This window comes from Manacus candei, unplaced genomic scaffold (genome assembly GCF_025592945.1).
Source record: "Manacus candei isolate 608988 ecotype Guabito, Panama unplaced genomic scaffold, ASM2559294v1 h1tg000063l, whole genome shotgun sequence".
NCBI classification, from domain to species: domain Eukaryota; kingdom Metazoa; phylum Chordata; class Aves; order Passeriformes; family Pipridae; genus Manacus; species Manacus candei.
This window is the reverse complement of record NW_026138111.1, coordinates 4,152,370-4,168,095: the sequence shown is the minus strand read 5'-3', so window position 1 is coordinate 4,168,095 and position 15,726 is coordinate 4,152,370. Positions and strand designations below refer to the sequence as shown.

The 15,726-nt window shown below is 40.9% G+C and overlaps 2 protein-coding genes across 6 annotated transcripts in view; one reads left to right on the top strand and one right to left on the bottom strand.

Moving 5' to 3' along the window:
• Positions 1-15,726, bottom strand: part of TRMU (tRNA mitochondrial 2-thiouridylase) — a 376,674-nt gene that overhangs the window by 318,518 nt on the left and 42,430 nt on the right. The gene's annotated exons all lie outside the window — the stretch shown is intronic.
• The window catches only part of CELSR1 (cadherin EGF LAG seven-pass G-type receptor 1), a 169,153-nt gene that overhangs the window by 131,515 nt on the left and 21,912 nt on the right, over positions 1-15,726 (top strand). For 3 of the 5 annotated variants that reach the window (XM_051805168.1, XM_051805171.1, XM_051805170.1), the window contains exons 15-24: positions 945-1,128; positions 1,985-2,086; positions 3,886-3,980; positions 4,293-4,502; positions 6,515-6,698; positions 9,430-9,573; positions 10,748-10,949; positions 11,292-11,459; positions 13,836-13,962; positions 14,340-14,540. In XM_051805168.1, coding sequence (XP_051661128.1) covers positions 945-1,128; positions 1,985-2,086; positions 3,886-3,980; positions 4,293-4,502; positions 6,515-6,698; positions 9,430-9,573; positions 10,748-10,949; positions 11,292-11,459; positions 13,836-13,962; positions 14,340-14,540 — 1,617 coding nt within the window. The remainder of the gene's footprint in view (positions 1-944; positions 1,129-1,984; positions 2,087-3,885; positions 3,981-4,292; positions 4,503-6,514; positions 6,699-9,429; positions 9,574-10,747; positions 10,950-11,291; positions 11,460-13,835; positions 13,963-14,339; positions 14,541-15,726) is intronic. The other 2 variants (XM_051805172.1, XM_051805169.1) reach the window with 1 other exon arrangement.

Below are 15,726 nucleotides of genomic sequence, written 5' to 3'. Positions count from 1 at the left end.
CCTGTTTATCGGGTGAGATCAGACAGGGGGGCAGAGGAGTGCCAGTGGTATTTTGTGTATCACAAGTGAGTAATAGTCATGAAACAGCTCAGGGCAGCTGGGTGAAGCTCCCCCCTGTGCAATGGCCAGCCAAAGGCCTAGCAGCTGGACAGAGGTAAAGAATACGAAAGGCACCACCTCTGACGAGTTTAAAGGGAATTTCCATGGGCAGTCAGGGACAGATGGGGGACATGGGAGTGGAGGCGCCTCTGTCGTGGAGGTTTTACAAAGGACTTCTCACAATAGGTTTTACAATAGTCTTGAATGACATCAGAGGAGCTGGGCCTGTGCAGACTAGTGGCTGTGAATCTAGCCCCCTGCTCCTGTCCAAAATGCCAGCAGGATACACGGCAACTGTTGCATTAGATGGAGTCAGTGGGGTGCCAGCTCCATGCTCTTGTGCAATCATGTAGTGCCTCAGATCAAAAGCATGTACAGATCCAATTTGAATATGTGATCATTGCTTCCTCTACACCCTCTACGTGAAACACAAATGGACAGTGCAAGAACCTTCCTTACTGGCTTGTTCATGCCATATAGGAGTGGAATTGCAAAGCAGAGAAAACTGTAAATCCTTCAAGAATATGTTTAGCGGGCACTGGCAGCAAGTGCTCAAGAAATAACATGGGCCCTCTGCCCCCACTGCAAATGGCAGTGCAAACCTGGGGTCTCTATGACACAGGGCAGCCCCAGCACTCAGCTCTGCCTCTCTGGCTTACCTGGGCTAACACAGCACACTGCCCAGAGCTATTACATTTTCTGATAGTAGTAATGTCATTTCTATCTGTGCTTTACAAAATTAGCCCTTTTATGATGCACATACTGTTAGAGCAGGATTTCAGAAACGTTGGTAATTTGGAATGTACCAGTCAAATACCTTGTGTCTATCATTGTGTTTTTTCTAGGCAAATTACTACAGGCCCCAGAACAGTGACACCTGCTACCCCTGCGACTGCTTCCCGTCTGGCTCCCACACGCGTGCCTGTGACATGGAGACGGGACAGTGTCCTTGCAAACCTGGTGTCATAGGGCGTCAGTGCAACCGCTGCGACAACCCCTTTGCAGAAGTCACCGTGAGGGGCTGTGAAGGTACCTCCTGTCCAGCATGTGCTGCTGATCAGCTGGGCTGCAGCTGCAGGATCAGAGCTTCTGACAGTGGGCAAGTGGGGGGACACAACGGTGGCCGTGCAGCTGTATTGTGGGGTGCATGTGAACCCAGAAGGATGGCTTCAGCAGAGGCAATGGGAGCTGCAGCAGCCTAAGCATACACCCCTCCTCTTAATTCTGTGCCAGTGTGTCTCATGGGGGCTGGGGAAAAGCAAAAAAATTCTAATCTTTTTAATTTTCTTCAAATGGAAATATAGCAAGCTGGGACAGAGCAGGCAGTGAGCAAAACATGTGGAGGGCAAAACACTAATACCAATTTGTCTTTAAACCTGAGTTCATCTGCCAGTGAGGTGCTGTATTGCTGAGCTGCAGATGAACAGGTGGGTGAGAGCCCTTGCACCTTCTGCCCACAGAGTGTGTGCCGTGCACCTCGTGCACTCTGCCTTTCTTCCCTGTCTTGCCCATCCTGCCTTTCCTCTCACCCACCCACTCACCCTCCTCCTGTGATCAGCACAAAGCTGCTGCAGCAGCCATCGCCACAGTGCGTGGGTGAAATGAAGGAGAAATGTTTTCCCACAACAAAGAAGCAAGCAGAGATAGACAGAGCCAAAATCCAGAGCCCCATAATCATCCTGAGCTCTCCTCTCCCTGTACATGTCTGCCCACTCTGCTGGATAAGGAGCAGCTGAGAGGTTACATCTTGGAAGGCACTGCAGAGGACAGGTATCCTGAAAGGGCTTAGGAATTACAGGAGGGTCCTTTAGATAGGTTGAAATATCTTCTTGTTGTGATTTTTGTCTTGTCAGAAAAATTGCATCATTTCTTTTTCTGCTTTCAGTAATTTATAATGGCTGTCCCAAAGCTTTCGAGGCTGGTATATGGTGGCCACAGACCAAGTTTGGCCAGCCAGCTGCTGTGCCATGTCCTAAAGGATCAGTGGGTAAGTTCCCTGGGTAATTCATTAACTACTTTATCTACATGCCTGTTTAAAGGCGGGGAAGAGAAAAAAATGTGTACATAAGGAATGGCATTAATTAATTTGGTCTAGAACTGCAGCACAGCTCATGCATATCATGAGCAGAAAAGTTTACCTAGCTGAAACCAAAGAATTGTTAAAATACATTTGGAACAAGAGCAATAAATAAATACAAAAGTGCAGCAAATAAACATGTACAAAAAACAGAAAATCTCTATTTTCCAAAAAGCACAGTCCAATGTTCTATTTTCTGTTTCTCAAGCAATTCTTGCACATGTAAGTTTTAGTTTATAGTGACTTGTAAATGTTCTTTTGCAATACAGCTCCTCTGGGCAAAGATAAAGTGTGGAAAATCACTTATGTGATGACTGCTTTACTAGCGTTGCAGGCTACTAAAGCTAAGAGTTACAAGAGAACTCATGTTTTTCCACCCAACATCTTTTCTCTAATTCATAAGTGAGATGCTGAAAAACAACCTTTTATAAAGCATGCGAGTTGTGTTGTTTTGTACAACAGGCAAATGACAACCTGCTTTTATATATATATTCCTAAAAACATGTATCAGATTTTTGAAAACAGAGTTTTCAATCTTTTCTGAAGGCTGTTCTGTGAAAAATGAAACCTCTATCTTGCTTCTGAGCCTGGTAACTCTCTGCTGTGAGTGCTTTTTAAGCTCAGTGAGTTATAAATAGCTATCTGACTGCCCCAAATATTACTGGGGGGAGGCCACTGCCTGTAGGTGTGCAGAAGATTTGTTGTCATGCAAGCTCATGTTCTGAAGATTTTAGGAGATAGAATTGATTTATTTTTTTTAAGGTGAAGAATATTTACATTGTTAAGCACTATAAAGTTGAATTAAAATAAGCTTTCTGTACTGTTCTTGTGGTTGACCTTGGTGTCTCTTCTAGAAAATAGGCTAGTGGGCAAGGCTATAGGAATTTATAGAAGTTGCACGTTTTAAGTAAATTTTACAGAACATTCAAAAAAAGTAAGCTTTATAATAATGAGTATTCAGACAAAGAACCTAAAGCTTAATTGTATTCACCTAATCATGGAATAGAAATAATATAATTAAATACAGTAAAAATAATTATATTTTGTATTTAGATATTGGTAATTAAATACCTTAGACACATGCAGTATGTTATGTGCTAATTAACTAGCACAAATGTAAATTTTGAATCTGTAACTTGCAATTCACAATGACGGATCCACAGCCAAGAATCACATTTCAAAATTATTTGACAAGCAGTACAAAGTATAGTAGGCTACATTAAACAGTAAGCTGCTCACAGTCCATTTACAAGTGGCAAAAAGGCAACTATGCCTGTTGGCTGAAGTGTTTAGCACATGCAGCATGTGGAGGTGCTGGCATGTGTTGACATGAGGACAGCATTTATCCAGAAGGTTTTCCTATACAGGCTATTGCACAGAAATCTGAGCAGGGATTGGTTTTCAAGAGTACTTAGGAAGTGCAGAGTCCTTCTCATATTTGGTATAAATAAATGAATTAATTTGAGAACATTAGGGCAATGAGGCTGAGAACTGAGTTGGCAGAGCTGGAAGCTTGCCTGACTTTTCTCTGAAGCCTGGGGAAAGTGTTTCATGAAGATTAGTAGTCTTTAACTTTTCTCTGACAGGGATCTCCAGTTTGGAAATTGAAATACATATGAAATCTGAAAACTTAGGATAGCTGAAATCTATGAGTATTTACCTAGCACAATTCAGAACATTATTTGCCATTGATGCTTTGTTTCCTGCAGGAAACGCTGTTCGCCATTGTAACATTGAGAAGGGCTGGTTGCCTCCTGAGCTTTTCAACTGCACCACCAACACTTTTGTGGATCTAAAAATCATGGTAAGCTGTGTTGTCTTTCCCGTCATTTTTTAAAAGATCATCGGTTCGGACTCCAGTTTGATGTCACTGCACTCAATCTTTTGACTGAGTCTTTGAACCCCCTCATTTTCCATCAGGACCCTTGCGCTTTACTGGCTTTCAGTTACATTTGCCCTTGAGTTTTGTTGCCAACCCTTTCTCAAGACAAACAAAATTTTGACCAAACAACTCCCATGTGCCAAAAATCTCTAAATTATGATTGTCTTTGTAACTAGAATGAAAAAAAAAAAGATACATCATTGGGTTTTTTCGTCCTTCCTGTCTTTGATTCAGAATGAGAAGTTACACCGCAATGAGACTAAGTTGGATGGGGACAAAACCATACGGATCGTGAGAGCGCTGCACAATGCCACCAAATACACACACAGCTTGTATGGCAACGACGTGAGAACATCTTACCAGATGATGATCCGAGTCCTCCAGTATGAGAGCCAGCAGCAAGGCTTTGACTTGGCAGCCACAAGAGATGTGGAATTCAATGAGGTAAGAGAGATACTGTATATTGTGCTGAGCCCTTACAGTTTGTCTTAAAAGATAGTTGGCAATGGATAATTAAATTTGTCTTTCACCAAGGTGCACCAAATATCATGTAATTGCTTAATCTGTTTCACAGATAAGCCAGTCTTCTCAATTTGGAATGGAAGGTTGGTTATTCATGTGTATATGCACGTGTATGTGTGTGTAATACAAATAAAATGGACAGAGCTCCTCTAATAAATACTATCATAGTAACAGCCAAAAGCAAAATTCCCCATATTAAAAAAAAATCAAGTTCATGTGTTATTCCTGACTAAAATAGTTTTGTGTACTATATTCAGTTTTATTGTAAAACGTGCCTAATGTGATCATGTTCATTTAAATGTGCAGTGAACTAAGTCTGAGCCAGTTACCGAGTCTGAAGGTTTCCTCTAATTCAGTTTGAAAACACTTGAGTCGTGAGCTGGTACACTGAAAGACATTCCATGTCATATTGATATTTTAAGGCACATACTAAAATCCATGCCAGAGAGCTTCTGCTGGCCAGAGCATTCACAAAAGGCCCAGTTATTACCAAAGACCTGCTAATACTAGTGAGCAGGTCACTGTTAACAGTACTCCATGAGGACCAGCTGGGTCAGGCAGACTTTGGGGTGAACTTGGAGACCCTGTGCAAGGCAAGCTTCACCAGAAGAGGATGTCACTGAGGACATAGGAGCAGGAGGAAATGTGGCTGAGAAAGTTCCTCTGTGTCTTGGGCTGTAGAGTCCACAGAGAGTGGAGAACTTCTGAAATGTTTTACATTTGAGATGCACCAGATTTTGACATTTTGAGAGATTCTGTTTTTCCTTTCTTGTGGGCTGGGAACTGGATGAATTCCCCCATTCAGATCTTGAGAAGGAACTTCGTTTTCAGCATATGTTGTTAAACAAAAATAAGAATAAGCAAAAAAAGAAATGGTTTGGAAACCTCGGTTTAATTTATTGTTCTCTGCATTTGGCACTGAAATTCATACAGATGATGTTTTCAAGAACTCCCTAAATATTTTAGGATAGGTCAGGAATTTGAAAACTAATGGATACAGCTCATGAGAAAAAGGAGGTAACAGCCTAGGCTGAAGGAGCACAGGGGGAGGAGGAATTTATTTTTTTATAGTCTCAAGTAGAAACCTGAAAAATAGATAATAAAAAAACATAAATAATATTCACAAATATGGAGGAGGCCTGGTACCAAGTACTGCGTGTGTCTCCTGCATTCCTGGGAACCATATCATGCTTCTCACCCTAGGTTAAGGTGTCATACTGGCAGTCTCTTTTAGCCTCATTGAGCCTGAGGGTCTCTTTGCATATTCTTCTAAAAAAGGGCAGAAGGGGGAGGTCCTCAGAAAGAACTTACTTTTTAATATCATTTGTAAGCAACATAAAAATGGGGAGACAGTAACATGATTTAAGTTTTCCTATGTATTTTCAAATTTGTCTGTGCAAGTTAATACTTTTGTAATTTTTCACCATATAAGTTGTCTTTGTTATCCAGGAAACAACAAAGTGAAAGAAAAAATTAAAGAGAAAGTGATATTGCTGTCTCTGGCTTTCTTTTGTTTTTTGGAAAAAAACGTTATTTTGATTTCTCTGGGGGAGTTCTTCAGTGTACCTACTAAAAGCTGTGCTTTTTGTGTTTCTTATCTCTCTGAGACAAAGAAAACATGGTTAGGTTTTCCTTCTGCATTTTCTTGCTAGATTTCCTGTCATTAAGGGGAAAGTAGGCAGTTCTCTTACAGCCTCCAATTTTGGCTTACTTTGCTTATAAAAAGTTGGGGGGGATTTGTTTAAGTAACAAAAAAACCTGAGGGTGAGTAACTGGTGTGCATATTTTCATACGGCTGCAGTAAAACATGCCTGCATTAAAATATTTCACTATACACTCACCTAAGGTGGTAATGCCAATCAGTTTCAATATTCTTCACTTGAAACCCAGCACTTTGTTTGCTTCATAATTTAGGCTTGTACTTTATTTCTCAGAATATTATCAAAGTGGGCAGTGCTTTACTGGACCGCAGCAACAAGGAGCACTGGGAGCAAATTCAGCGAACGGAGGGTGGCACCGCTCACCTGCTCAGGCACTATGAGGAATATTTCAACAACGTGGCCCAGAACATGAAGAAAACCTACCTAAGACCTTTTGTAATTGTTGCCACTAATATGAGTGAGTATCTGTGCTGAAAACTGCCATTTTGTATTAGTTTTAAAAATGTGCTGAATAGAGATGCTAGTTATTTGTTTTAGTAGTACCCCCTGAGAAAAATCATTGCATTCATTTCAAGTCCATTGAGCCTTTATCCATATCTCTCAGTTGCCATGTGGGCCTCCTGGGAGATGCCTGCTCTATTTTCCCTCTGGGCCATATTCCTTCCATGCCCCATGTGGCATTTGTTGCAGTCGCAGTAGTGTAGAGATAGTAGGAAATACTAAGTTTGTATGTAAAGGGAATGCCTTTTGGGACCAGATAGTATAGTTGAATGTAGTAAATCCAAGTTTTTGAAAAAACCACACCGCCTCCACCTGAAGAATTACTGCAGAACAAAATAAACAACCCAACTATTGATCACATTGCATATTACTGATGTGATTAGCATAGGAATGGACTGCACAGGGAGGTAGTGGAGTCACCGTCCCTGGAGGTGCTCAAGAAATGGCTGGACATGGCACTTAGTGCTATGGTCTAATTGACAGTATGATGATCAGTCAAAGGATGGACTCGATCTTAGAGGTCTTTTCACGTGCCTTCCTAGCCTGGAACATATCCAAAAAGCCATCTTCTGTAGAAATTCCTGTGCTGAAAGGTATTTTCTTGGAATCACCCATCCAGGTGTTCAACTACCCTCCCAGTCTTGCAAAACCCATAATCAGAGCAAAATCCTTGGGATCCAAAATATCCAGAATGTGTCTAAACTGAGAAAGAAACATCAGGCATACCAAGACACCTTTGGCACCTTTCACAGGGAATGTCTCCTCTGAGAGGCAAATAGCATTTCCTCCACTTGTAGAACTGTAATATATTCCATAGGTGTCCCTGCTGTACATGTGTGAGTGAAGCACAACAACCATAGCTGGTCAGCCTCTTCTCTATTTAATTTTCTTCCTGGGTACCAACAATCTGAGCTGATCAGGTGTTGGTGATAGCCCTGCTTTGAACAGGAGGTGAGATAGAGCTGGGTGACCTTCAGAGGTTGCTCCCAAGCAGCATTGCTCCATGGTTTTTCTTTCAGAGGTGCTCTAAACTATTATCAACCTGAACTCATATTTAGCTTTTCAAGCTGTTGCTTTTATTTCAGACCTGAAGAAGGGCTTATGTGCCCAAAAGTTTGTCTTATTTTCCCAGCTACACCCATTGCCTACAAACCTTGTCCTGAGAATGCTTCATGTTCCACAGTCACAGCAGCATAAAACCAAAAGCACAAGACAGTCAAGCTACAAAAGTTGTAACGTCCTGCGTCAGCTTTGGGGGGGACAGCCAAACTAAACCAAACTGAAACATTTTGATTTCTGCTTAATAAACCAAAACTGAAATACATTTTGATTCGGGACTATAAGAATCAAAATATTTTTATCTTCACGCTCAGAAAAAAAAAGTATGCTCAGCATTTTAACCCACTTGAACTGAGATGAAAACAAACCCCAGAATTTCTTGCAGGCTGTAAATCATGATTTTTTAATTGACCAGCTCTTTCTGTGTAAAAAGGTGTGAGCTTGGGAGGGGTGAGGCAACTCTGGCCTGAAAGGGGTCTGTTTTCTTTCGGACAGTTTTTCCAGGTGAACATGGTGTTAATAGAGTTTCCTAATGTCTCATCTGGGAGTTATTTAGAGACTGGTAAAGGAATGGGAATTTGCAGATCTTAACTTGGATATTTCTTCATACAGAAACTTGCAGTGGATCACAGCTTTTGGTGTAAGGTTACCCCCAGGACTTGCAGCTTTTCACTTTCATTAGAACATGTAAATTGGCACTCAGTGACTTCTCTTAAATGGGAAAGTTAAAGCCAACTCAGCTGCTTTTAAATATTTTGGCAGTTAGACAACAGGCAGAGATGATGAGGTGAGCTAGGGAGAAACTGCTGGTGTGAGGGAAGGAGAACTGGAGGACTAAGGAGTAATCCCAGGTAAAGTACAGGTTATTTTCTTTGCTTAGCTGACTTTACACTATAACAGATGTAGAAGAAGTGTGCTTTTGAAGCAGCAGGTTTAGTCTTCCTATTAAGAAGCAAGTCTAATATTGGAACATGCAGCACACACTGGAGCAAGCCAGCAGCACACGGAGAAGCTCTGTGGAGCAGGAGCATGCACTGAACAGCAGCCAGGAAAAGGCCCTTGTGAAACCACAAAGTCAGCTGCTACTGGAGAAGTACCAGCTAAGTGATCTAGCTAGAGGTGGATATTAGGAAAAATTTCTTCACTGAAAGGGTGGTCAGCCATTGAAACAGGCTGCCCAGAGAATTCACCATCCCTGGAGGTATCTAAAAGACATGTAGATCTGGCCCTCAGGGACATGGTTTAGTGCTGAACTTGCCAGTGCTGGGTTAACAGCTGGACTCCATGATCTTAGAGGTCTTTTCCAACCTAAGCAATTCTATGATTCTTTATTTCCAGTGCTTGCAGTAGTGTTCTTCTAGTATGAGATACTGTCTTGTGAATTCCTTTCCACTGTGAAATACATGTATAATTTGATAAATGTAACATAGTGCTGACACATAAGCTTTTAGTTGTCATATAAGGTATTAATTGAAAGAAATTAAATTTTACTTTGTATTTTGGAGTTAAATTTCTTTTCTGCATTGTGCAGATATTTTGACCTTTTAATCATGTTTCATTGTGTTGCAATATCATATTTGAAAGCATTGAAGTTAATTTTATGGGAAACTTTTCCCCCCCACACACAGTTATTGCTGTTGACATCTTCGACAAGTCTAATTTCACGGGAGCTAGAATACCACGATTTCATGAGATTAAAGAAGATTACCCAAAAGATCTGGAGTCATCTGTTGTCTTCCCTGATACTTTGTTCAGACCTTCAGACAGGAAAGGTAAAACTCTTCTGCTGCCATTCGGAGAGCAATTATAACTAGTTCCCAAAGAGCATGATTTATCCTCACAAAGCAGAGTGGTACTGGGGTGAGAGCAGGGTGACCGTCTGCACAAGCAAACATTATTTAGGGATGGAGCAGCTGTGCATACTTGTGAGGCATTTTGCTTGCCGGCAGCAATGGGAGCATGGGGGGCTGTGTAACTGGCTGTACCTGTCTGTCAGGTCTCGCTTGCAGCCCCTCCAACAGCCCTGTCAAAGTGGGAGAAATGCTCTGCCTCTGTTCCCACCAGGATAGGATGGGATGGCTGCCCAGAGCCTGTAGGCCCACAGCTGCCTTCCTCCAGTCACTGCAGAGATGGAGGGAGGTGGTGTGAGAGATGGAGAATCCAAATCTGGGAGCAGAGACATTATCAGAACTAGACAACAAATCACAGTCTTAAACTGGCTGATTAGGGAAAATATGTGGGGAAGTACCTGCTTCCCAGTGTCTCTGGAGTACCTTGATATTGCTGAGAAGCACCACAAGTTTCCTTGGGCAAGAGAAGAGAGAGAGAGTAACTCAAAGTGCAATACACATACTATGTCTGAATATCCTCTGTGTGGGGAAATAGTAACACTTGTGAAAATAATACATGCTAAGCTCATACAGCTTTATGACTTTTTGCTCATAAACAGGGCATCTGTTTGTATGACTTGTATCTTTTCTGTAAGAAAAAAGGAAATGTGACTTTTAAAAGATACTGTCAAAACTTAAAGCTCATTATATGACAGAATTAGCAGGGAGAAATCCTATGTGACTAGTTGGTGTGTTCATAACACTGGTTCTGCCATATATAAAGGTATATGCAATTTAATAGCATGTATATTGTTTTAATGTTCTCCTTAAGTTATGCATGGGGTATTTATACACTTATGAATCTCTTAGCTTAGAAATTGCTTATTTTCTAGCTAGACTAAATGGTTTTTTGTGGTTCAGTGGTTGATTATCAGCTATATAACTATGAAATGTGCTAAAATTTTATTAAAAATGTCAAATATAACATTAAGAGCATGCTGAGCCTAGAGTTATAACAACAGTAACATCTCTGTATCTTTACAAAGCAAAATTACCAGTTTAAATGGTAGCTCTGAAGCTGTGTGAAAAGAATTTAATATTTGTGTTAATTCCGTAGCAGTGCCTACAATGAAGCCTTCAAATCAAAAAATATCCTCTAAGTTAAGCAGTGGTGCGTTCAACCCTGAAAGTGCTTTTGCAAAGAGAAAGAAGCGACATCCAGAGGACTCAACACATCATACTGTTGCCATGGTCGTTATATACCGATCCCTGGGGCACCTCCTGCCTGAAAACTATGATCCTGACCGAAGGAGCTTGAGGTAAACTTCAGAGCTGTTTGTGAATTGTACAGATCTCTTCTTCTACTTCCTCTGAGTGTGTGGAGGAGACAGAGCTGCTTTTATACTGACCGTCATGTCAGTGTAATGTCATCAGTGCTGCAGTTGTCACCGCAGTACTGTCTCTTGTCCTCTTCTGGCACACTGTAGGAGAATAACCATGTCAGAAGTGCCAGCAGCTTTTGGTCTGTGTGGAAGGCTGATGGTGCATCTACTTTTCTTTCTGAGTGGAAGTGACTGGAAACCTTTTATTTGGAGAACCTGGCGAGTCAGCGCTTTGCATTTTCATGTTTCAATCACTGTGCAATTTTTCTCCTTGTGCAGATTGCCAAATCGCCCAATTATTAACACACCTGTGGTGAGCACAGCCATTCACAGTGACGGGGAGTTTCCTCCCAATCTGGTGGAAAAGCCCATCATAGTGGAGTACACCATGCTGGAAACAGAGGAGAGAACAAAGCCTGTCTGTGTCTTCTGGAATCATTCCATCACGTATGTCTTCTGCTTGCTTTAGAGCTATGAGTGACAACTGTCTCAGTAGCAGAGAAGCCCTGCCTAGGAAGATAATTCTGGAGGAAAACACTTTTTAGTCTGTTTATTCAACTGGCAACTGTTTTCTGGTGAAATAGAGCCATGTATTTCCCACCAACCTGAGAAAAATGAAAATAATTATCCTCAAACAAAGGATTAGCCATGCAGTTTCTAACAAACACAATGCTGTCGTGACTTTCTGCAGGGTTCAGTTTCACCCAGCAATAATAAATCTCACAATTTCCTTGTATTTGCGCATGCTTTTTGCTCACAGATGTATATGTGGATAGGCATAGTCTGACTCCAGTGTTTGCATTTGTGGCTTGTCTGAGGTCTTTAAATCAGGATCTCCAGGAGATGATTCAGCTCTTACGTGGACTGAATCTTCTCCTGTTACATTCCAATGACTATGGACAGAGCATATGGCAAACAGGCACTCTCCTTGATGCCTCAGCCAGGGGCAGTGCAAAAAATTACAAAACTAAATCTTCATTTTGGTAAAAAGGAGGACTGAGATTTTGCAGATAAAATTATGTGAGTAAAGATTATAAATTTCTGAATCTCAAATGTTTGTATCAAAAGTCAATGCAAAGACAGTTGCACTGATAAGAAGCAACTTTTCATTTCATCAGCTATTGAGGATTTACTTTAATTTGTTTTAGTGAAAAAATTGGAGGGAGAGGAAATACCTTCTTTGGGACCTCTGACCTCTTCCATTTGATGGGAAGCAATTGTAATACATAAGCAGAATATAAGGAGAGAGTACTTGACTCTCTAGGAGGCAAGTGTTAGGAAGAAGATGAAATACTCTGAAAATGGCTCATTTAAGTCTTTTGTATTGAGTGAAGTTCAAGATAAAGACATATTTTTCTTGAAAATGAGAAAAATTATAATAACTATAGCAGTGTGTGCTGATGTTTTGTTGGGTTTATGGCATTGTGGAAACAGCACAGTCCTATTGGAGATATTTTAGGAGCATGGATAAAACAAAAGGAAATGTGTTGAGAAGTAACCATGTGATCTGCATGTTATGCTTGCACAATATTGTTACTGTTACATATATATTGCAATTTCCAGCTACGAACTCAGGTATTTAGTGAGAAGATGACATGGTCTGCCCAGGGTAAGGGGAGTAGCTTGTTACTTGTTTCCTAGTAACCCAAAAACTATGGAAAAATCCATTACAAGGCAATATCCTGTGCTGGAAATAAAAGCGCAAACTAACCTAGGTCAAAGGCTTCAGGAGATTATGTCATTGAAAGGATCGAAGAGGCAACACAAATCTCTTGTATTTGCAATAATAAACTACTCCATTTGCCTGCGTGTGAAGTAGGCAAATGTATTTGCTTGTATACACAGATGATTCTGTCGATTATGAGGGAATGGCAAGTCCTTTTTCATGAATTTTTAAACATTGTATGGGCTTGAATAACTCATTAGCTCTAAAGTGATTCATCTGTTAGCTATTTGCTGGCAACATCAATGGCATTGTTATCTGTGTTACGTCTTCCTACAGCCACAGTTGAAAAGCAGCTCTTACTCTGCATGTAATGAAAGAGATTTTAGAAAGCGAGTACTTTCCAAGAGAAAGTGATATTAAAATTGTGTAACAAATACTTTATTGCTGAATGAAAAAGAGGTCCTGTCTGATCTAATTAAAAGCTTTTTCAGTAACTACAAGAGTATTTTTATTACTCATTAACTTCAAAATAGAATAATTAATATTGATATAAAATAATTTACAAAGTCACTTGGAGTTAACCAAAACTGCACAGGGAAGAATTGTTGACACAAGAGAGCTCTTTATATGAAGTATTATTTATTAGAAAAAGTTTTAACCTTTTCTTGTCTACTTTTCAGAGGAACACTATAACGATATCATATTACTACCGAAACATATTTCACATAAGAGCTGTGCAAACAGTGTCTAGATCTGGGAAGTAGAGATGGTTCAAAAACATGTATCTCTCTGTGGTTTTAGTATTTCTAACATTGTTACAGCCATTTTTTTCTGTGCAATCTCCTCCCCATATTACTTGTGCGGTCACTGATCCAAAAGCAAATTTTTACAATTTTTTTCCTTTTAAAGTCAAACCAGGTTGTTCTAAAACCACAAAATTTGGCCATGAATGCCAGCTGTCTTATCAGAAACTACTTCAGCTGAAAATTTTTTAAGTTGATTATACTCTTTCAGGCAGGTGACAGCTATAAATATTTCTGTCTTGGTACTTACAGTCCTGTCTGGTTGCATAGCTGAAGCTCCCACAGAGAGCAGTAGCAGCAGGAGGCAAGGGGAGATCAGAGGATGGCTCTCAGAAATATTTTTTTTCCCCATAGGATTGGCGGGACAGGTGCCTGGTCCTCCAGAGGATGTGAGCTGTTTTCCAGAAACCAGAGCCATATCGCTTGCCAGTGCAACCATATAACCAGCTTTGCTGTCCTGATGGACATTTCCAAACGAGAGGTGGGTGAAATCATACTCAGGATTTTTGAGGCTTTTGGTTTGCAAGGGCTTTCATTCAGAGCTTGAGCTTTGAGGGTGACTCAGACAATTGTCAGCAGATCCATCCCATGCAGTGTGACAGGAGTGTGTTTGCCTGTCCCTGACAGCACCTGCCATTGAATCTGCTGAAAGGAACTTCCCACCTGGTCAGTGCTGCCCATACACACTCCACATGTTGAGTGACTAAAGAGGTGGCATCACCCACTCCTTTTGGTCCTAAAGTAAATCTATATGTTGGCTCAGTAGTAATGAAAACACTGACATTCCAAGTAGTAGATTTGATTGGAGAAAAAGGAAGGAAAAACTCCAAGAGAGCCTATCAATCTGTCTTTCTACAGAATGGAGAGGTGCTTCCTCTGAAGATCGTCACTTACACAACTGTATCCATCTCGCTGGCGGCTTTGCTGATCACCTTCATTCTGCTGGTCCTGATCCGCACACTACGTTCCAATTTGCACAGTATCCACAAAAACCTGGTGGCTGCCCTTTTCTTCTCTGAGCTTGTCTTTCTTATTGGTATCAACCAGACTGAGAACCCGGTAAGAGTTACTCTGTCCTTATTGCTAGAGTTGTTGTCAAGTTTTAAATTGCAACTTTTACCTGCTCCCATCTGTTTCACTTTCTTTTCTTTTTCCCTCTCTTTGGCTTCAACAGTAATTTGAAAAAAATAAGATTTTTAATCTATTCTAGCAATGGCAGGCGATAGGACTGTATCTTATTTTCAGAGAATACATGACAGCAGCCCTGTTGAAGGCTTATCCTAGGAACTGAACCCTGAATACTGATTTCTTCCTTCCTTTCTGTCAGCGTATTTTCTGTCTCACTTTGTTCAGTAGGAGGCTCTCCAGTTTCTCCCGCCACAGGTACCTTACAAGCCCAAATGGCTTTTGGTGTTGACTGGTAGGTTGACAACTATGTGTTTCTGGGCAGGTGCCAATATGCATGTTGCACACCCAATGGCTGTTCTGGAGAAGCCACTTGCCAGGCATGGGACAGCTTGCTACATCCAAGATTCAGTAGGAAACCTGTCGCTTCGCTTTGTGCCTTCCAGCCACAGTAATTATTGGCTTCAACCCATCATATCTGTTGACAAAGCTTAGTGCAGGCACCTCCAGCTTTGTGCATGTCAAGAAAGACAAGATATGAATGGACTGAGATATATACACTATACATGAAGTGTGTATGTTCTGTACTTGGCACCTGATTGCTATCTCAACCATATGGCATTTTGCATGGTATTGCTGCTAATTCTTAGTAACATCCATCCCAAAAGTCATGGCTGCCATGCAGACAGGTAGGAGACAAGTAGGCAAAGGTTCCAGCACTGCACAGTCACCTGTACCAAACAGGCAGTATGCAGATGGGAGGTGACATGCAATGAAAACATGTCCATAACAGATAGGAAGAATATTCAAAATGTTAACTGTAGGGATGATCTGAACACTGTGAAGAAAATTTGTCATATAGAAATCCACTACTGTACATGTTTCAATCCAAATTTTGAGAGGGAAATACAATCTTGAGATGAAAACAAACAAAATCTTGCTGATTCCATATTGTCCAAGCAGCAGAAATGGGAGAATATACCTGCATTCAATGAGTATCATCATCACCATCATGGTAAAGACACCACGGTGCCTGACAACACAGTTTCGCTTGCTGTATAACTTAATCATAAAGTGTCACTCTGGCTTCTAATATCCATTTGAGCTATAACATACATTT